The sequence below is a fragment of the Musca domestica genome, unplaced genomic scaffold (assembly GCF_030504385.1).
Source record: "Musca domestica strain aabys unplaced genomic scaffold, Musca_domestica.polishedcontigs.V.1.1 31, whole genome shotgun sequence".
Classification (NCBI taxonomy): Eukaryota; Metazoa; Arthropoda; class Insecta; order Diptera; family Muscidae; genus Musca; species Musca domestica.
Window position 1 is genome coordinate 10,899,560 of NW_026712309.1, and position 23,621 is coordinate 10,923,180.

The 23,621-nt window shown below is 40.1% G+C and overlaps 1 protein-coding gene across 1 annotated transcript in view; it reads left to right on the forward strand.

Moving 5' to 3' along the window:
- Positions 1-23,621, forward strand: part of LOC131803642 (ankyrin repeat domain-containing protein 6) — a 328,879-nt gene that overhangs the window by 87,716 nt on the left and 217,542 nt on the right. The window contains exon 2 of the mRNA XM_059125071.1: positions 13,928-13,988. Coding sequence (XP_058981054.1) covers positions 13,959-13,988 — 30 coding nt within the window. The 5' untranslated portion in view covers positions 13,928-13,958. The remainder of the gene's footprint in view (positions 1-13,927; positions 13,989-23,621) is intronic.

Sequence of the window (23,621 nt, forward strand, 5' to 3'; positions counted from 1 at the left end):
CTTATGGATTCCCGAAGCCATGAAGGCCCAAACCACAAGAGATCATTGTGAATGATGTCTCAGGGAAACAGACCGCGGCATTCCAGATCAGCAGGATTTGATTCGGACGGAACGTGATTGAATCTGGAGGGAATATCGAGCGTTGGGAGTAATGCGTCGATCATTTCCGCCAGTAGGACAGCTCCACATAGCTCTAGTCTTGTTTTAGAATACAGCAGGTGAGTGAATATGGAGGTACCTTTAGCTATTCGCACATATAAAGTGGCTGCGTATGCCTTTTCAGAAGCATCGCAAAACCCGTGAAACAGAACTTCAGCAGAAGGGACATAGCCATATCCGAATTTTGACTCGATAAAGACTTGAATAGTCGGATTGAAACATCTTTCACTGGTGCAAGGTGGCTAGACTTATGACTTCGTCCTATTTTAGCCACAACAATGCATGGTGAAAGGCTGCCAGCAGGATCGAAAAATGGACATCTGAGACAGAATCTCCCTTTTTGTGTAGGTACAGGAAGATGGAAAAAGCGTTGTCATAAAGAAAAATGAACCTGAACGAGCATTCCAAAGAATTCCTAGTGTTTTGGCTGCGCTACTATCGTCGAAATTTAGAAAATCATCACACAACAAATGATCAGTTGGAAGATTCGCTAGAATATCCATTGAGTTCGCTGTCCTTTTGCGAAGGGAGAAACCAACTGATGCTAGAGCGGATTTATGCTCATTTCTCGATTGAACAGCATTGGTAATTGAATGTGCACCGGAAAGTACATTATCCACATACATATAATTACGAATAATCATGCTAGCCTTTGAATGGCTACATTGGACGTCATCAGCTAGTCGAAGCAGGGTGCGGATAGCTAAATACGGAGCACAATTGACACCAAATGTGACAGTTTGTAGCTCAAAATCTTGAATGGTTTCACCTGAGTGGCTGCGGAAGACTATTCTTTGGAATGGAGTATGATCGGAATGAACCAGGATCTGAATACATACAGCGTTACGAATAAAGAAATACAATGACATAATTTCTCAGAAATCGCAGAAAGATAATAACAATTCAAAAAGATTGCGTAGGAATACATCTGTTCAGATATGCCGAAAATTAGAAAAAATCGGAGAAAAAAGGAAAATTTATAATTATTTTCTATTAGAAAAAAGACCTCCAGCGGTGATATGATGTACTAAGAGCTCAAAACAAGCGAAAAGCCCTGAAAGTATTTTGATGTTACCCAAATGTCCTTTCGCAAGAAAATTGAAAAATTGTGAAGAAACGTAAACTTTTCAGGAAGATTTTTAAATAGCACGAGCGACATCTGGCGGAAACAGGACGTACTATGGCTAATTTTTTGGAATATATAGACAGTATGTCGAAAAGTCACAAAAAAAAATTAAAATTTTCTCCAATAAGCGTGAAAATTAATAATTTCACAGCTATTTTCTTATATAAAAGCGACACCAACACCAAACACCAACAAAACAAAGGTAGTTGAATCGTTCCACCGGAATATGTGCGATTAATATATAAAATAATATGTGTCGCAAACTATTTAAGTGGAACCATATAAGCGGAACGACGGTAAGAGAACACCAACAAAAACTAACCGATCACTGTTGAGTGGAATGACACAACAGAGCGTTGCTTGTGTTGGCTGAGCGAACGAATGACTCAAAAACAAGTGGAAATATATTTTACTGTATGTAAATAGTGATGTGTTTAAGAGACTCAGCGAGGGTTCTCTAACAACAACAACAACAATAATGCAGAAAAAACAAACGGCGATGGATAATAGAAAAAATTCAATATTTTCGCGGCAAACCGAAATAGAAAAATTGAGAAGTAAACACACTGTCGCGAGTTAAGAAATATGTCAAATAAGTGTATACGAAAATTAAATAGGAATTTATATTATAGGAAATTTAAACTTTCAAGAAATAAACGAAATATCTATTTATTTTATTTACTAAAAAATTTATTGCGATTTAAAGGAATGCTTAATATCAGATTTTTATTCATTCGAAAGTATACTGAAAAAATTGATATGTTTTGAAATCAAAATAGAAACGCTGCGCGTTAGATAGGAAAGAAAAAATCGAATTGCCGACGGCAAACACACTTTGACTAAGGCACTGAAATTTAATTTTTTTTAATGCACTATTGTCGTTCACTTGGAAAATATAAGCACAAACTTACCTTGATTTTTGATGACAAATCGATGGAAAATCAAATAGAATTGGAACAGCAATAAAATCCGGTTCGAATGAGACTAAATGAAAATGCCAAATTTGTGGGTATTTTCCAGGAAAAAGCTGGATTGTTATGTTGCTGTTGGTGGACAGAAGAATATTCCTTGGAATTAGAAATATTTTCCTCTCGGTTTTGGATCGAAGAAATGGATGAAAAGAAATAAAACAATGGGATAAGTTTTATGTTGGGAAAAAGAACAATTATGGTTCTTTATTTATTCAAATTGGAAATTTTGAACGACGCTTACCAATAACAACAGTTGTGATTGCAGGTTGGTTTACAAGTAAGTTTATTAAGGAAAAAGAAAAATTGAAAGCACTCAGATAGGACATAAACGGACATATTGAGTAATTGAGCGATACAAACACAAGCAAAACTTGTGGATCGACTTGAAACTTAGGAAATATAATTGAGGTGACCAGATCGAAGAATTTCGTATTTACATAACCCAATTTTTATCAGGAAAATACCTACAAATGTTCATTTTCAGCTGGTTCTAGTCGAACCGGATGTTATTGCTGTCTATTATCCAGGTGAACGTCAATAGTGCATTAAAAACAATAAATTGCAGTGCGCAAGTCAATGTGTGTTTTGCCGTTGGCAATTTGTTTCTTTGTTTCCTTTCTAACGCACAGCGTTTCTATTTTGTTTTTAAATATATTAATTCTTTCCGCATACTTTCGAACGAATTAAAGTCCGATATTAAGTCTTCCGTTAATTCTCCATAAATTTCTTAGATTTTTCGATGAATATTTCATTTATTAATTTAAATTTCAATTCCATATAACTTATATTTTTTCTATTTAATTTTGTTGTTCACTTATTCCACATATTTCTTCACTCGCGACAGTGTGTTTTCTTCCCATTCTTTTATTTTTGTTTCCGCGAAAATATTGCATTTTTCCTTTTATTCATCGCCGTTTGTTTTTTCATTATTATTATTGTTAGAGAACCCTTGCTTAATCTCTTCAACAACATTACTGTTGACATACCCTCAAACATATTTCTACTTGTCTTTGAGTTCGTGTGCTCAGCTCACACAAGCCGCGCTCAGTTGTGTCATTCCACTCAACAGTGATCGGCTATTTTACTAATTCATGCACCCAATCGTCGTTTAGTATATGTGGTCGCACTTCACTTCGTTTGCGACGCAATATTTTACATATTATTCACATACCGGTGGAACTGTTCAACTACCTTTGTTCCCGTTTGTTGTTAGTGCATGTTTTCGCTGCTAGGTGCCGTCATTTAAATAACAATATATACGTTAAATTATTAATTTTCACATCTTTTTGCAAATTTTTAAAATATTTTTGTAACTAATCGTCACGTTATCTATCTAAATAGTCAAGATGTTTCACCATATTCCCTTTATAGTACATCCTCTTGTCGCTGGAGGTCGCTTTTCTGAAAGAAAATAATTACAAATGTCAGGAATTTCTCCGAATTTTAAAGGTTTTTTTTTCTAATTTTTCGGCATATTTGAGCAGATATATTTAATATTATTATTAATTTATGTTTCATTTTTTTTTTTTTTTGCAAAAAGAAATAGATTTTATCAAATTTGTATTATGCCCCTACAATTTCTGAGTAATTAAGTAGTTGGGTTTTTTTAGTCGTGACGCTGATCATCTAGTCGGTGTAAGCGATAGCAATATTCCTCTCACGTCTTCCCAATTAATAAAAATTCATATTTCCGAATTTAAGGGCCGCTCATGGTCGATCGCGAAAATGAAGGGGATGAGAAAGAAGGTGATGAAGATACTGCTTCTGAGTTGGAGACTTTCAAAACTAAGTACAACAGTAGGTACGTCTTATTGTATATGTTTAGCCAAGTTTACTCAGCTCCTGGAGGATTCCCAGGCTCAAGCAGGTCCAAAGAACCTACTACTTCCCCTACATCATTACCATATCAAAGTCCTATCTCTGTTGTCCATCCTCAGCATACTTCAAGCTATTCTTTTGCATGTCATGGGCAACATTTCGAGACATGTTCATGGCCGTGTACATCAACAATTACAGGCTCAGTCCGGTAATGCGCTTATTCCATTTGACCCAAAAGACGAAGGACGTGATATAGTCCACAGAGCTCTTTTGACTAATCACGGGTTCCAGCTAGCCTGATAGTACTTATGCTATCGTTTTAAAAATAAGCGTATTTTGACAGTTTTATTCAGTCTTCCTTTTATAAAATCCGAATCAGCTAGCTGCATAAAGTTAATGCAACGTGATATTAACTCCTGTATTGATGCACTTGCAACGTACAAGATCAGAAAAAGTCAAGCGGCATTTGTATTCCTTTGTTCCAATCGTCTTCCAGACTAACCGCTTACACTGTGGGACCGAGGTTTATCTGATAAAACAGCTATTTCAAAGTGGGAAGACATTGGTTCTTTCCTCACCAATCGATATCGTACACTTGAATCCGTTTTCGAGATGCGTAACTGAGGCTGGTGAGAATAAAGGGAAATCCATCTCACAGTCCAAGAGTTCAGAATGCAATTCATTCCAGACTAAAGTTTCGGTTCCGAAATTTCCATTGTGTCCTAATTCTTCACATATCATTCGGAATTGCCCAATGTTATTTGCATGGACATAAGATAACTCACATTCGAAGAAAAGAAAAAAGGCATGAACCTCAATTATTTCTCCAAAGCGCATCACATGCAAAATTGTACACGCAAAAAAAGAAAAAAAAAAGACGCAACACAATGCTTCACGTTCCTAGCCATTCACCCACTCTTCCTTCTACTTCTAAAAGTAAATCCACTTTGAACTCTAACTCTGTTCTCTTCACTCCTAATTACTCACAGTCCATTAGTTCTGGGAACGGAATCATTCAATCTTGCTTCTCGCCAATTCAAGGGGAGTTTTATTGGGATTGGGGACTGCGTTAGTAAATGTGCTACACTTAGGAGTCTTTTACCAAACACGTTCTGTTCGATTCCGGCACTCAGGGATACTTTATCTCAGAGAGATTTTTCAATAAATAAAAACTTCCGTATCAGCAATACGAAAATTTTGCAACTTAAATCTATGTTACATATTTGATAGTTCTGTACAAGTATAGTTCCAGCCTTTTGTAGTTCCACATTTACCTGAAAATATTCCGTCGCATGCTTCTCCCTTCGAAAATGGACAGCTAACTCAATGGATATTGCAAATGATCATTTGCTTGTGATGATTTCCTAAACTTCAACGACAGTAGCTCACCAAAAACGCTAGCAATTCGTTCGAGTGCTCGTTTAGATTTATTTTTCTTTACGACAACGCCTTTTCCATCTTCCTGTACCTACACAAAAAAGAGAGATTCTCTCTCAGATCCCCAAATTATTCTGAAAAGGCATACTCAGCCACTTTATATGTGCGAATAGCTAAAGGAACCTCCATATTCACTCACCTGGTGTGTTCCGAAACCAGAGTTGCTCCAGTGAACACGCTGTCTATTCCACGACTAGAGTTATGTGGTGCTGTCTTACTGGCGGAAATGATCGACGCATTACTCCCAACGCTCGATATTCCCAATTACTCCGTATTCTTCTCTTCAGACTTTCCAAACCTCCTTGTCATTGGTTAACATTCGTAGCCAACAAAGTTTCCACTATCATTTAAGAATCAAATCCTGCTGATCTGAAAAGCCGCCGTCTGTTATCCAGAGACTTTACTCACAATGATCTTTGGTGGTTTGGATCTTCGTGGCTTCGATACGATTGCAATTTTTCCCGTCTTTATGTTAATTTTGTTCAAAAAATCACTATCCATGGTGACTGTTCAACTCAGGGGAGTGGGGAGAATGGCTTCGACAGCGGTAGTAACAACAACGATAACTCCCCAGAGTTATTATGATGTGAGATGAGGTATGCGATGTGTGTAGGTGAGAGGTTTGGCGAGGTGCGTGTGATTCGCGCGTGTAGTGTGTAAAAGAAACAAAATATACAAGAAATAAAACACAAGAATAATTAGTAAAATTCTAAATATGATTCCATGCTTTATTAGTGTTTCTTTCTTTTCGAACAACAAAATTACCTCTTTTCAATATGGTGTTGGCGACAGTGGCCGTGTTGGGTTTCGTTTCAAAGACAAAAGACAAATGAACGCAATGGTTCTGAGTGACCGCTGAGGGTCCCATGTCTGTCTACAATTACAACTACTTCCAATGAGAGCAAGGTGAGCCTACCGACAACAACCAATGCCCAGCGACGATCCGCTCACTACGGTCTCCGCCAGGGGAGTTGTAGAGGAGATGCCTGTGCGCCAATCAGCATCCGTGATTGATCGAGCATTGGAAAGTTGTGGTGGAACATATCGAACTTATACATTCCGGCCCCCTTGCTAGAACTACGAGTCTAGCAATTAACATAACTTTATTATAAGTTAGGAGAGAACGTAAATTCAGATTCCTAAGTGAGCTATAGTTGCAGATTTTCGTATTTTCATCTAAGCGATTACCGAATTACCGATAGATTCGGTCTACAATTTCAATATTTAGCGCAAATAATTCATGTTTTCAGCAAATTTCGGTTATGATACGATTCTTTTTTTAAATTGGTCGATTTCAATTCGTGATGCAAGATTAGGTTGCAGTCGCGGGAGGTACTGAACCGGTAAGGATATACCCGAAAATAGACTTTTGGGCCAGCAAAGAATCAAAACTATTTTTGGAGGTTCAGCTTCTAAAATTTTAGGATACAAGTCAGCGCCAAGTAGCAAATCTATTGAGCTATTATCGAAAGAATCCGCTAAATCTATGTTAGGAATCGGAGTCTTCAAATTGCTAATAGATGGTGACGAAAACAACTTCCCCTTAACGTTTGGTAAGACTAATGCATTCGTTTCTACAGTCTTAGATGCATTTTTAGGGGAGGACAACTTTAGAGAGCAAACTTCCTTTTTAGATTTAGATTTTTCTAAAACACGAGTGGTAATGCCTAGGGTATTTTTGAGTTTCTTGCTAACAATTGATACCTTAGAAGAAGGGTCTACTATAGCACGAGCAGTATGACTTTTTCCATTATGAACCATATTAACTAGTGCAGTTCCCAAGAGCACATTATCTTCAATGGTGTTGGGAGACTGGCTGTTCGAATTATTTTTTGCAGAGAGAGAGTGCGTTTTAGAGGGCTTCGGAACTCGACTTTTGACCTTCGTAAAAGTCGGAGGGGGATTTGGACCTCGACTTTTGACTTTGGTAAAAGCCAAAGGTACCTTCCTAGACTTCAAAACTACTTTTTGCGATGTTGAAACAACTCTACTAATTTGTGGCCGGTGAAGGAGGCTGTGATGCCTTTGTTTGCACGATTTGCAACTATTTGTGCTGTGACAATTTTTAACAGCATGACCACGAGACAGGCAATTTATACAACACCTATTCTTCTTGACAATCGAAAATTTGTCCTCAAACGAAAGATTTATAAAGGTTGGGCAGAGTCGAAGAACATGACTCTGGTTAGAACAAATGGGACAATTACTATTCGACAATGAGTTAGTAGACCGAGGGACACGCACAGTTTTTGGCCCATGTGCCAATGGCTTTTTAATGGTGAAACTAGATGTACAAACATGCTCTGATGCCAACGATCTAGTGGAGCAGCAAGAAAGTTCAGCGCTTTTTGGCAACAACGATTTCTTTGTAGATCTAGAAGTAACATTCTTGGATGACAACGAGGAATTGGGAGAAACAACGTTGGTGGATGGATTTTTACACAAATTTTGAATACATTGTAAAGTTTGTATTCTTTCTGTGAGAAAAGCATCTAGGTCTGGTCAGGAAGGCAACAACGACTTATTTTTGATACTTTGCTCCCATAAAGTCAAGGTGTTTAAGGGCAAGCGCTGCAAACAAATATGTACAATAATCGGATCCCACTGATCCGTGGCGACGTCATAGACGGCCATTGCAGCGAGACAACTATTTATTCCACTTTGAATATTTTTTAAGCCTTGACTAGTTCCTATATCTAAGGAAGGAGTGTCAAACAAACTTTTTTCCTATTCACGAGGATGCGCTTATTATCATACGCATCCGACAAAGCTTTCCAAGCTAAATGGAAACTACAATTAGTTAGGGGAAATCTGTCCACGATTTCTCGAGCCTCACCGATAGTCTTCTGTCTAAGATGACAAAGACGTTCTATGTTGGAAAGGCGTGAATTACTAACGAACAGGCTGGTGAAAAGGTCTCGAAATGTTGGCCAAGATACAAAATCACCAGCAAAGACTTCGATATCAATAGGTGGCAACATGAAACAATGATTATCGAAGGGTGAATTGGATTTCTTATTAGTGGGAGATTTGGAACAAGTATTAACGGGTGGAGAAAAGGACTGCACAGGAACCGATAAGAGAGGTTCGCTCGAAAGCAAGCCTGAAGGTGGTGTTCCATTATCATTATTAACTGCAATAGTGGAGTTTTCAGGAGGTAAGATCTGAGGAGCCGCAGCAGGGAACAATTATCACTGATTGGGGATTTAAGGCGGTCGAAATGTATTTTTATGGTGGTCAAACACCAATGGTATGCAATAAATGCATTATTGTATTTATCCTCAACGACATCAAAAAGGTCAGCCTGTGCAGTCTCGGACGCCGTGAGGTAGTTTTTACACTCAGTGTAAGTGTTTAGAACCTTTTCCCACAATTCTCGAATTTCCGAAAGACGAATTTCGAGGCTGTAAATAGTGAACTGTGTGGCATCAATTTGTTCGAAATATTCAACACTCCTCAGAACAATGTCAGCGGCTCTAGTAAAACGTGTGAGCGGAGTGATCGACATTGTGTTGCTAAATTTATAACAAAAACAATACAAACGGTATGCAAAACAAAGAAAATTCGAAGGGTTGCTATTGTTGAAAGGAAAAGAGAAATTTTGCAAAACTAAAAACCTCCAAATACTTCAAGAAAGCTATAAATATTGAGGATATAGCAGGGTTCAATAGGAGAGAAATTAAGAAAATCTTCTCCCATGTGACAAATATTACTAAAATTGCTCCAATATGAACAAATTAAGAAAATAAATGATTTGGTAATGCCAACTGGTATTTTGCAAAATGTATTTACAGTTTTCAGTACTATCTTTGTACAATTATTTACCAAAAGTCTTGCAAAATTGAGTATTTTTACAAAATATTTGAAGCTGATGTTGATAAACTTTTAAAGTTTATGCCGAAAGTAAGGTATATTCTTCCAAAAAAATACAAAACTACGGAGAATCACAATCAGTATCAGCAACTATTAATAAATTGCCTAAACAATTGAAGAAAATAGCCACAAACTAAAAGTTTCAACGAATATATTTTGCTGGAATATGTGCAATGAATTCCGAATGTAGGGTGAATTTGTCCAAAAATTCCAAAAACCCTACGTAGAGTTGCAAACGTTAAATAATATTTACAAATTTTGCAAAACTAGCCAAAAAACGATAAATTTTCACTAATATTTGTTGCTAAATGTTTCTGCAAAGAATGCCGAAGGTAGGGTGAATTTGTCCAAAAATTCCAAAAACCCTACTACTACTCAAAAATACTTCAGAAAATTATAGAAAAATAATTTCTAAAGTAAATTACAAAAATTCACAATTTGTGCTGTTTTATCCCACTGTGCCGAACCAACAACGGATATCGCACAAAGAGGAATAAAACCCAAGCGACGTCGGCAGAGAAATGACTATGCGTAAGCAGCTACGCACCCACACAACGAGCGACGCCACAAACGATCCAACAGTGAGAGTTGGAGATCAAAACAATTTGTTGTCACTTTTACAGTATATCAAACCGACGCTAAAAAGGGCGCGTGGAATGATGAAGTATTTTTGTTGCAATTTTTGGCAATGCAAATTCTCAAGTGAGAATTGAGAGAAACAAACGAAGAATAATTGCAACAACAATAAATGCGCGTTAGTGACGACGACAAAGTAACCAAGCGACAGATGGATGCACTGTTTTTTCCAAGTGTTTTGTTATTGCTAATTAGAAACAAACAATTCACCTTGGAAACGTGAAGGGGGATAACAACAGCGAACGTTTGGTTGGTGAGAAATTGAACAACAAATAAACCAAACGACCAAATATAAAAGAATGTGCATGTATGCTGTGGTGATGCAAATTTTTCTTCAACTAAGGCGAGGGAGTAGAGCAACAACGAGGGGGCACTTTCTATTCTCACAAAGGGTTCAACATTTGAAATGAGAGTTAGAAATGGAAACAAACGAACAGATCGGTAATGACAAGAGCACCAAATATTTTTGTATGATCAACGCGACGACGGATGATCAGTACAACGAAAGCTAACTATTTTCATAACAACAGACTACTTGTTGTAGGGGAATGCTCTTTATTAACAAAAGAAGTGTTATTATAAGTCGACCAACTGACTTGTTTTTAAGCGAAAGGCAAATGTATGATCAACGCAACGTAGGTTGATCAGTACCACAAATGCAATTTAATGCGACGAGAGTGGACTGTATTCGAATAACAATGACACACGCGTAGGGTGATTGAAGCTCGACCAATTTTATGTTTTTTCGATTAAAACCAATTAATATACGCACTAACAAACGCGGGTAGCTCACTTCAAACAGAGATCTGAATTTACGTACCTGGTTTTTAGTCTTTTGTATGTTGATGATAGAGAATCCGATGATTTCTTCATGCAAAGGAGGGAGCAGCGACAAAGTGATGGCTTCAATCCGGCTCGATGCGACCAATGTTCAACTCAGGGGAGTGGGGAGAATGGCTTCGACAGCGGCAGTAACAACAACGATAACTCCCCAGAGTTATTATGGTGTGAGATGGGGTATGCGATGTGTGTAGGTGAGAGGTTTGGCGAGGTGCGGGTGATTCGCGCGTGTAGTGTGTAAAAGAAACAAAATATACAAGAAATAAAACACAAGAATAATTAGTAAAATTCTAAATATGATTCCATGCTTTATTAGTGTTTCTTTCTTTTCGAACAACAAACTTACCTCTTTTCAATATGGTGTTGGCGACAGTGGCCGTGTTGGGTTTTGTTTCAAAGACAAAAGACAAGTGAACGCAATGGTTCTGAGTGACCGCTGAGGGTCCCATGTCTGTCTACAATTACAACTACAACTACTTCCAATGAGAGCAAGGTGAGCCTACCGACAACAACCAATGCCCAGCGACGATCCGCTCACTACGGTCTCCGCCAGGGGAGTTGTAGAGGAGATGCCTGTGCGCCAATCAGCATCCGTGATTGATCGAGCATTGGAAAGTTGTGGTGGAACGTATCGAACTTATACAGTGATGATCAATTAGTTCTTCGAGTAATAAGATCCCAGAATGGGATTCCTAAAATCAAGAACCCCATTAAAGCCTCTATTAATTAATGCACGCTTTGTATCCTTTATAAAAGCACTGTCAGAAACAGATAATGACTGCTCTTCCTCCTGTACGTACAAATATTTCTCGCGCTTTTTATTGCACTGTGCTAGTTTTTGCTACTCCTTCGTAGTTCGTTCTTCGAGTAATAAGATCCCAGAATGGGATTCCTAAAATCAAGGACCTCATTAAAGCCTCTATTCATAAAAACAAGCTTTGTATCCTTTATAAAAATCACTGTCAGAAACAGATAATGACGGCTCTTCCTCCTGAAAAGATTTCTTGCGCTTTTTATCGCACTGGCTAGATTTTTCTACTCCCTTCGACATTAAAACATATTGTGGACATATATGCCGTATAACGAAGGGATACCTACATGTGTACACTAAGATATTTCATCTATTTCATCTAACAACATTTCATAGATTCGTCACTAGACGATGATGCCTTGCTCATCTTCATTCCGATTATGGCTCAATGTTTGTGGGAGCGTCCAAAGCCCTGTCAAAAGAGTTTATTCAAGCTTCTTGTTGCGCTGTCACTTCCAATTATTCCGCGCAAAACCTTAGTTGCCACTTTATTTTGCCTGGGGCTCCTCATACGGAAGAGCTCCGGAAAGTCGGGGTTAAGAGTCTCAAAAAGTTTACAGGCTTATTCAAGTTTACGTTCGAAGAATTTTTAACGCTTTTGTCCGGAATTGAAGCCTATTTAAATTTTCGTCCGCTATCTCCTTTTTCCTCTGAGCCAACAGACTTTGCCGCCTTAACTCCTGAATGTCTCCGAGAGCTGCGCGTTATAAATGACAAACATTTAAGAAAACATACTGGTCGCACTTTATGATGACAATCTTACGCAAAATTCCTGGCGCCTCGGTAGAGTCCGGGTCGCAGATATTGTAACTCAGATAGGTGTCATTACTCGTCCTATTACTAAGCTTGTCGGATGTCATCACTGCCAAAAGATCCACCGCGAGACCAATTCCTACCTAGGCGCGTGTCCGAGGCTAAGTCAAGTTCTCAATCTCGCTCCATTTCACCACAACCATCAACGTCAAAAGCAGCCCGAACCCATACATCCAGTTCTACGCCTTCTACTGCACATAACTTGAAGCGATCGCACACATCCCTAATTCGGCAAAGGAAAATAATCCTGCTGCCCACGGTTATGGTTCGGGTTGATGCAAAATGTGTAGTTCGGTGCCTGTTGGCACGTTGACGCTTAAAGGCGAGACAGTTTGTCAGTTAACCTTGTTCTCAAGATTTGAGTCGAAAGTAAAAATTAAGGGCACGTTCCGCGTGTTCCACGCCTACATTTGCTACTGGGACAATCTGAAGTAATGCAACATTGAAACCGTTATAAGAAAACTGTGGGTTACGATTAAGTCACTATCGAAGCGTGGAGAAAAGAATAATAGGAATTCAGTAAATTTTAACGATGTAACTGTAACTCATCCGAAGAAGTGCACTGACCACCTCTACAGCCGATGAGGAACCACCATAGTTTACTATGGTCGATGTTGGGAATATCATCCGAAAAACTAAGTCATCCAATGTATTGGGCCGGACGGAATATCAATTGTAATGATATGATATATATATCACACTAATAATATATATCACACTAATCTGTCTATCGTTGGGGTGTTATAGTGTTACTAAAATAATTTTAGATTAGTGTTGGCTTGTTTGTTGGGGTACCACAGTATTTATTATTTATTTCGCCTTTTGCAGGCTTAATGCCATTATTGTTGTTTTTTAAAAATAACATTTGTTTATTAGTGGAGAATGATTTTAATGTTTGCCAGAGGGTAAGGCAGAGAATTCCAAGGTTTCGGAGAGAGCCACCAATCCTCATCAGTTCCCTTGGTTTTTATATGGTATATTCTCCCCAGGAGTTATTTAAAAGAATCCTATGACAAAAAAAAAAGTGACAAGATCGTACGGTCAATAGAAGAGGAACCAAAGAAAAACTGAACATTTTGCAACAAAATTATTTTATTTATATACGCCGGCAAAAAATTGCAAGTCATGCGATCTGGGGTAGTGATTTCACTGCATGCTTTAATGCAGCGGCAGTTGATATTTGAAGAGTGCAAATTGAGCACATCAGAAATCAATGAAAAGAGTGCATGGGAATAAACAGCAGCGCGAAAGCATATAGTAATTAATTAAATTGCAACAAATTTTGGAAAATATTGGCAAATAGTAAATCAACTATGAGTTGCAACGATTTAAGTTGAAGTTGTGTAAAAAGTATTGGTAATGTAGGCTAAGTATAAATAAAAAATTTTATCTACAAGATCTAACACTTTATTTCGCCTTTTATACTTTCCGTTTTATATACAGAAAACTTTTGGCGTATTGTCACTTGCAAATTATGTGGGAAGATCCAAATTATGTTATGCAGGTAAGTTAAGTTTTGTTTTTTTAATATTTTTAATTTTAAAATATAAAATAAAATTGTTTTAAAATATAGCCATGCAAGTCTTCTACCCTATGACAAGCACCTGCCAATAATTAGCATCATCACATTAATTTATAAGGTGGGGCATAACATACAACACTTTTTTCACAATTTTTTCCTTTTATAAAACTTAAAAAAAAAAAATTTGTATTGTAATCTGAAACATGTATTCAGTTTTTATCTCTGTGTGTACTGTTGTGAAAAAGAAACAAGATAAAATTGACAATTTTCAAATTCATTTTGACAAATTTAAATTCAATGTCTCAATGTAAATAGTATATTGAAGAATTCGGGTGTTCTATTAATTTTTCGCTTAAAGTTAAACCTGTAGTGAATTTGAAATTAAAAAAACTGTAGTTTCAGGGTTTTGATTTTTAAATTTATTCAATCTGCCCTACCTCGTAATTACGGAACAATGCCTGGGTTACTTATATGTTCTTTAAATATACATGTTGGGTTTTTTATTGCCTGTTATACGATTCAGCAATTTGCCTTGTTTCTTTTTAATTTTAAATTATATTATGGTCACTTCAGCAAATAAAGTAGTTTATAAAGATGTTGTATCATATGTAATCTGTTGAAGTTGTACCATATTGAACAAATTGTAACGACACAAGTTCCCTCCAGTTCCTGGGATGAGCTTACGGAGGCCAAGGTTATAACGAGTGGTTTTAACTAAGGCTGAGATAAGCTCAGTCGCTGCCAGGGTCGGCCTAAGGAGCCACCAACCTTAAGTGAAACACGAGTGCTTATAATCTCAATATTTATAATTCTCTGGTGTCTACAGTACGAATAATATGTGAGGAATCAGGATTGGGTATGGTGCTCTTGTAGATGTTTTGATGATAACCGTGACTTGGCCCTGTTGCAATCGTCTCTTTACTACTCGAATTACGGTCCGATCTGGTAATCGGGTAGCCGTCGGGCCGAGGAAATCGAGTAGTTATCCGTTCGGAAGTTTTCGTGTATGTGGCTTGCCTTGCGCTGATCGGATTATGGTCGACTCGGTGTAATCGGGCGACTGTCGAATCGGGGTAATCGGGTAGCTGTTGGTTCGACAGACGTCGGGTTGTTTACTGTGCTCTGCATAATTCCACTTTGCAGTGAGGAAAGTGATCGGTTAGTGGGAGCTGGCTAAGATCTGGAAGCGTACTAAGCGCTGGGAGCTCGCTAAGAGATTGATACTTGTTAGAAGCTGGGAACTTGTTAAGAAGCTGGGAGCGTGCTAAACGCTGAGAGCTCACTAAGAGCTGGATCGAATCGTGGCTAACTAGTAACGAGACTGCGGACGAGCCACACGTCTGTTCGTTCTCTGTCGGCTATTGATCGACCACTGTCGGTTGATATAGGAAAATATATATTTTTGTAGTCACACGAAGTAAATGAGAATTATTATCATTATTATCAGGATAGTCATTAAATGCAATGAAGCTAACATTAAACATGACAAGTGGAACATATTATGTATGGGGTATATTCAAAATGTGACCTAAAAGTAATATAAGGGTTGTATGAAACGGTCACGTTACACCTCCCTCCTCGCTTTGGACACAAGAAGGATTCCCACACCCGCACCACCTATCACAGGTGCATTTAACTTACCAAATGGAAAGCTCGTGCAAATAACTGCAGTTTTTTTACATCCTTATTATTACTTTTTTATATTTATTACTTGTATATTTTCCTTTTTTCTATAATTCATACCTTTTTTCCATATTTATTTTTTGGAAATAATTTAAATCTTTCATATTTATTTTTTGGAAATAAACCTAATTAATTGATGTTCTACAGGTTAGTTACATATTCTAAAACTATAGTTTTTTATTTATGCTGTTCTATAGTTTAGAAATTTGTCGCATATTAAGGCTGTCCTACAGCCTGAAATAAAAAAAAGGAAGTATCTCACGATGAGTTATGTTGCTGGGCCGGTGGTTTGTCGTGTTGAGTCGTCAGTTGAGCAATCGGGCCCGCCCCGATATTAGAAAGGTCACTTTTACTGTCGGCCGGTAGGGATAATGAAAAATCGACTGACGACAATGCCCCTAGGCTTGACAATCCGCACCATCCAGGACTACTTGGCCGAGTACTATCGGTGAGTTGCTCTCTCCGTGGTTTAAAATCTCTTGCCGACCGATCTGTGGGGTGGTTGTTACTGCCGTTGAAGCGGGATGTTGGCTGGGAAGGGTGCTTGTGGTTCACCGCAAAGTAATTGAGCAGTTGGAAGCATTGGAAGGCCGAAACCCGGTGGGGTTCGTCTTGGACAGGCAGGTTGGTGTAGAGGGCGGAGTTTTGTCCAAAAACTGCACACGACGTACAGGGCCAGTGGTGAAGGCTGGAATCGCACCAGTCTCGGAGCCAACAATTCATTGGAGACGATCCTTGGCCTTGCTTCCAGCGGTGAAACAAAGGGCCTAGGTACTTGAGATGGAGTGATCACGCGACGAGGTCTTGTGGCTTTCCTTTCCATTTTGTCGCTAATGATGGCGATAAAGAACTAAATCTAACTCCTGTACACTTCATACGATTTAAAAGGTAGTTTATGGTCTTAACATGTTGAGTAAGTACTCCTCATGATCATGAATAACCGTGGAGAGAGGTTCGGGGGCAGAATATGAGTTCGAGGGTGTAAGGTGTAGGGGTCGAGGGAATGACAATGGTGACAAAACCACGTGCCCTTTTTCTCACTGAGAGAATAGTGGCTCATATTTTCTATCTTTGTCACGCAAGTCCTACATAATCGAGTCTTGTACTTGTAAACAATCTTCACCTAATCGTGCCTGGTGTAATTGCATTTTTACTTGCTCTCTTTTTATCGCTCTCTCCTTTTTTACCTGCTCTCTTTTCTATCTGCTCTCCCACACAGATGTTTGGTGGTGTAGGTTATTCGCGACTATGTTCATTGCTTTCATTCTCTGCTCCCTATGCTATCGTTGAGTTTTTTTCGTGACTGATATTGATTGTTGGTGCGGTATTAGTGTGGTGTGTTTTTGTGTCATTGTTTTCTCCTCTTCTTGAAAATGGCGAGGCTGTTAATCTGCCTATATTTCTCTATTGTTTGGAATGTGGTATTGAGAGAATGTGGTGGTAGATTTATCTCTGAGCTTTAAAAAGTGTTGAGTTTGGTGTATTGTGCTGGGCCCGCGTATTTTTTGTATTGGGCCCGCGAATTTTTGCGCTAATTTGGCATTACATTTTTCTGCCGCTGATGATAATTGCCTTTCTTTTACCCAAACCTTATCACCGATTGCCTGGACCACTTTCTACGCCGAAGGTTGTAGTAATGTTGTTGCTTTCGACTGGCTTTCTTATCACTCTCTTCAACATCCCGCCACAGTTCTTTATACGAGGCATTTCTTCTCGTGTTATCGATTTTAAACAAGCGTTCGCGGCAGTCAGATTATGTCCGAATATTATTTCGGCGCTCGAGTACTTATTTGACTCGCTAACGTCTGTATTGATCGCGAAAGCAATCTCTGGTAAGTGTTGATCCCAATTGCAATGGTCGTTGCCAGTATTCTGTGCAATCATAGTTTTCACGACCCGATTGGATTGTTCGGTGGAGTTCTCGTGGAGGGGGTAATAGGCAGTCGTCCCAATACTCAATGTGGAGGTCCTTGAGAAATTTTTGTACTAGGAGGCTGCAAAACTGTACTCCATTGTCTGTTAAGAACGTTTCCGGGCATCCAAACCGACAGATAACCCGTTCCTTGAGCGCCTTGACGACGTTCTGAGCTGTAGCCCTCCTTGTTGGAACCAGTTCCACTCATCGTAGTCTCTGTAGTATCGTTTTTCTCTAGACATACCAGGCCAGTTAAAGTTTTCTTGAATTCGTTTCAACGTTTTTAACACCCCGAAGTGGCCGGCTTGTAAAGAGTTGTGATGGTCCTGAAGTACCTTCTCTTTCATCGTTGCTGGGACGCACCGTTTCCATTCGGAACGAGGATCAAACGCACTCTGGCGTGGGATGTATTTGTACAATGCCCTTCTACCACTGAGAAGTCGGGATGTTTATGCCCTTCTAGAGTTACCTTTTTCATCATTTGCGTATCCATAGGCATGGTGGAGAGTGCGAAACATTCTTCGGTTGCCGGTAGAGGAGCTCGGGCAGTGTATCGGTTACGACGTTTAAACCCCTTCCTGTACTCGATTTCGAAGTCGTACTGCTGGAGTTCCAATGCCCATTGTGCTAGACGACCGGTGGGGTGAATTATCACGGTAAATCTAAACCCTCTACATACGGTCTCAGCTTCCTAATGCCCGAGAGGATTGCTAGGCATTCATGCTAAATTGTCCAGTATTCTTTTTTTTTTCAAGATCGATGAGGCAGCGACTAGCTTTCGCGATTACGAAATTGTATTCCGATTAGCGTTTGAAAAGAACAACTTCCAATCCATCCAAGCTGGCGTTTGCTTGCAGGAAAAAAATTATGTGTAAAATCGGAGCACCCCTATACTGGTGCTTCGGTCAGGATACGCTTTAAGTTCTCAAATGCCTCAGCTTGCGCTAGGCCCCATTCCTATTTGGCAGATTTCTTTTGGAGCTTATTGAGTGGATTTGTGACCCTCGCGGAATTTGGTACAAATCGTCTATAACACCAAGCCTCCTTCAGATTAGTAGGAGGTGGTAGTTTTTGTACCGCCTCAACTTTATCTAGATCGGTGCGAAGGCCTTCAGGCGTTACGATGTGACCTAAATATTTGATTGATTTTCGGACAAAATCGCACTATTGGACGTTAATTAGCATCCCGGCTTTCAGTAATCTAGAAAAAACGATCTCTAGTATGTTTAAACGCTTGGGGAAGCTTCGTCCGAGTACAATAATGACTTCTAGATATACGAATACTAGGGGGTGGAGATCTGGGAAAATTATCTGGTCGAGCGTCCGCTTGAAAGTTGCCGGAGCCGAATGTAGGCCAAAAACATGACTTTCCACTGAAATAGTCCCCGTCCGGATACAGTGAATGATGTGCAGTTCCTCGAAGCTGTATCCAGTCGGATCTGCCAATACCTATTCTTCAAATCCAGAGTTGAAATGAATCTTACCTCCCTTAGTTGATCTAATATGGAATTTACCTGGGGCAAAGGTTATGCATCCGGTTCACTGGCTTTGTTTAATTGCCGATAATCAACGCACATACGCCATCCTCCTATCCAATCCTCTTCCGTGCCAGAACAATCGGGGCGCTGTAAGGGCTGTGCAAAGGTTATCAACTTCCGCATTTATCACTGCCATCATGGCGGGATTTCTGGGCATGTACCGCTGTTTGATCGTTTTATCGTGCTTGAGATTAATCGTGTTTGCCAAGCACACGATTAGTCCTTTAGTCTGCGAGAATCTCTCCGTATGTCGTAAAATCATAGCATTTAAGTCAGCCTGCTGGTCGTCCGTAATAAAATCACGATGCGTTATCACGTGAGCATAGGCGACACCAGGCTCGGTCCTGGTTCGTGATGATATCTCCGTCCAAGCTCAATTTACAATTTCGTTCGACCAGGGACTACGGGAATACGGTAACGGAGAGTCTGGTTATTCTTCCCATGTATAACACATTCAAACAAACACCAAATTCGCAGTTTATCACCCTTTGGTCGGCCATCTGGACTGTTCTTGTGGTTCTGCTGGGTAATATCCCTTTCGAATGCAGCTTTTCTCGCATAGTTTCGTCAATATAACTGATAGAAGCCCCAGTATCAATTAGAGCGTTTACCACGATTCCTTCTATAGGGAGTCCGAACCTCTAAAATCGAACGAAAATGTTGCCTGTGCCACAACGTGAGCAGAACAGGACTGCCGATTCTCGTCACTGTCGTCGTATGTGACCTGGGCGTTTACAGCTCCAGCAGTGAATAGGGGACATCTACGGCCGTCAGCATATTGGACGTGTGAATCAACTCATAATCATCCGTTAGGCTCATTTATTTGTCCAATGTTTGAAGTCGTGTCGGCGCACGTAATGTATGTTTTCTGGTCTAAGGCCTTCTTAGATGCGATGAAGATGATTTATCACTTTCAACGATGAATGGCGTCTGTGAGGGTGGTTAAAATGTAATCTTTGACCCTTTCTTTGTTCTGCTGCCGACGATTATAAAATGCGTTTTCTATTTGGCTTAAATGACGTTTGGCTAGTAAGAACTTTTCAGCATCGGCGCGGAAATCAATCCAGCTTTTGATGTCGTCCCGCTTCACTCGATACCACTTCAAAGCATTTCCCTCCAAGGTGGTCAGCAGCGACGGGAGCAAACGACTGTATGGGGATACTATGGCAATCGGCCAGTTTCTCGAATCGCTCGAGGAAGTCGAGAAGATCGTGGTCATCGGAAAATTTAAGTGACGACCGATGTATAATTTTCATTATCTCGGCGTCAGACATTGGTGTTGTCGTGGGGATCGTTATAGAAGTTTCGGATGGATATTCGGGTACAGATGATTTCATCTCTTTTTTAGTTCGCGTAATAAGTGTTCTGCCGATTCTCTAGTACCCTTTTTCCTAATTTGCTTGCTGAGCGGTTTCCGAAGGAACCCCACTGTATATCCTTCGGTTTCAAGACCAGCCTTTTCACTTTGTTGAATTAACTGCTCTCGTTTAAGCAAATATATCCAGCTTAGCGACTCTGAGCTCAAAAAATCACCTGTGTCTAAGTTGTCCTCACTATAGTTCGCGGAACTGGACGAATCTTCGCTGGCGATTGGTTTGGTTTTTCCGCTTTTCGTTAAGCCCCTGCGCGGGCGCCATTTATAACGAGTGGTTTTAACTAAGGCTGAGATAAGCTTAGTCGCTGCCAGGGCCCGCCTAAGGACCCACCAACCTTAAGTGAAACACGAGTGCTTATAATATCAATATTTATCTGGTGTCTAAAATACGAATTATATGTGAGGGATCAGGATTGGGAATGGTGCTCTTGTAGATGTGTTGATGATAACCGGATGTCGTTCCGATGGTTATCGGGCTACCACCGTCTATTCGTCGGTATTCGGATGCGTTTGGCTTAGGGGGGTGGTTGACGTAAGGTTCGGCTCTGCACCCTTCGATGGCTGTCGATTCGGCAGTAGTCGGATGTGTGAATTGGGTCGGATCTTCACTACTAGAATTACGGTCGGATCTGGTAATCGGGTGGGCGTCGGGTCGAGGAAATCGAGTAGCTGGCGCTTCAGAAGTTTTCGTGTTTGTGGCATGCCTTGCGCTAATCGGAGCGTGCTAAGCGCTGAGAGATCACTGAGGCCTGGAAGCTTGTTAAAAGCTGGGAGCGTGCTAAACGCTGAGAGCTCACTAAGAGCAGGATCGAATCGTGGCTAACTAGTAACGAGACTGCGGACGAGCCACACGTCTTTCGTTCGTTCTCTGTCGGCTATTGATCGACCACTCTCGGTTGATATAGGAAAATATATATTTTTGTAGTCACACGAAGTAAATGAGAATTATTATCAGATAGGATAGTCATTAAATGCAATGAAGCTATTATTTAACATGACATGAGGGACATATTATGTATGGAGTATGTTCAAAATGTGAGCTAAAAGTGATATAAGGGTTGTATGAAATGGTCACAGAAATTTGTACAAATTGACACTGAGAGAGATATAACACAGTTTTTGTTGAGTTTTTAATTCATTTTGGTCTTTATTAGAATCGTCTTTGAGAATTCGTGTATTATTAGGTGCGTACAAGTATTTAAAGGTACCAAATCTGGCCTTTTTCCGTGTTTTTGGAGTGACCTGGCTAAGTACACCAACGGCTCGGGTCCTCCATTTCTGTGGTTAACAGTTTGTTACAAAACATATAACAACAATGGGGGCCAATTGATCAGGCGGGAAAAATTCAACGAGGACAGCAAATTAAATTGGGAATTATTATTATTAATTTAAAAAAAGTCATTTATAAAAGAAATATTATTAATATAATATTACTACAGGTGCTTTCGGACTCCTTAACTGTTCCAACCGATGATTAACTCGGAGTTGGTTTTGTTCAACGTCCGAGTCGGAATCCGGAGCATATCGAGGCGTGGTATATAGTGGTATGTTTCGTGTTGGTGTGGGGCGTAGATCCATACCAAAAAACGTGCCGCCCCCTGGCGTTTGGTAGAGACTAACTATGTCGTCCCCAACTGACATTGGTGACACCACGGGAGAGGGGTGTTTGGGCAGTCACGAGCCCTACGAGGTGGTGTAGCTGGGACATCATCATCGGAGGACAAATCGATAGTTTCCAGCACTATCGATGAGGGTTTTGGCATGCTTGTCCTAGCTTTCTTCGCGCAGGAAGATCCCGATTTCTTCGCAGGTGGGTTGGCTGAAGACCTCTTAGGAGGGTTGCGACCTTTACCTGAGGTTGAAGCTCTCTTTGCCTCCGTTTAACCGGTCCGTTTGCTATGGGTGCACCTGCAACAAGAGCACGGAGTCGTACTGAACATGGTCTAATGGATTCCAAATTGTGCCACTGTTGCTTATAAAACGCTTTAGTGCGGGGCCTTGTACGGAATCGTGCATCGTTAAATTCGGACTGTTATCGTCTTTGATTCCGGATGTCCCGAGTCCGTGGCGATTGAATTCTCCTCAGCGGGCGAAGTGGCCAATGTTGTAGGATGGTGGGTTTCTGGTGTATCGCCAAACGAGCACGTGAGACCGGCGCATGTGATTCGGGATTTGATTTTGGACAAGAAGTCCAGCCCTAAAATTTATTCTTCCTTTGTATCTGGCATCACTAGGAAACGTAATTTCAGCTGTCGCGTACCGAAGATTGTGTCAATATCGACTATCTCTTGAATATGGCGCTGGGATCCGTCAGCTAAAGTGACATTAACGGCATAGGAAAGGGTTGTCGATTTTTGTCGGTTTGTATGTCTCAGTCTTGAACTGATAAAATTTCTGGTGGCACCGGTGTCGATGATGGCAGCTGTTTGTTTCCCGGCCAGGATTATTGTTGCTTCGACATGTAGTGATGTGTTTAATTGAGGGTGATGTATTTCCCCGGGCCCGCTTCCTCTCGATTCTGGTCGATTGTGGTAATTTCCCGGCCTAGACCTGTAGCATGCTATCGTTCGTAAACCCCTACGACCACAATCCCAGCAAAACAGAATCTGTGATTTCTTGCACTGAACTGCGAAATGTCCAAGTTGCCCACATCGCCGACAAAAGTTCTTTGCGTCGATGATATTCAGTTGTTCTACAGGATCCAACAGTATGTGCTGTTCCCGTACGGGGCCGCTCCTGAAGGTAAACTTTCTAAGTCCTCCTCCATTTCCAAAAGTCCTTTCAATGTAAGAAAATCGCGACGACGGATATACCACAGGTATTCCGGTAGGGCATTTCGGATTATACGTTTCAGTTTCTTGTTTTCGTTATATGTTGTAGGCCGCATCAGATTCTGCATACGCAGTGTGTAGGATTTGAATGTTTCCCGTGGCCTCTGCTTGCTTTTACTAATGTGAATTTCCAACTTCTCGAAATATCGTGAAAGCAAGAATAGGCGGAGAAAATCTTTTTGAATGGGTTTCCAGGTCCGTCAGTGTTTATTGTTGGTACGAAACCAGATTAGGGCATTATCTCGTAATACCTCAGGCATCATTCTCGGGAGC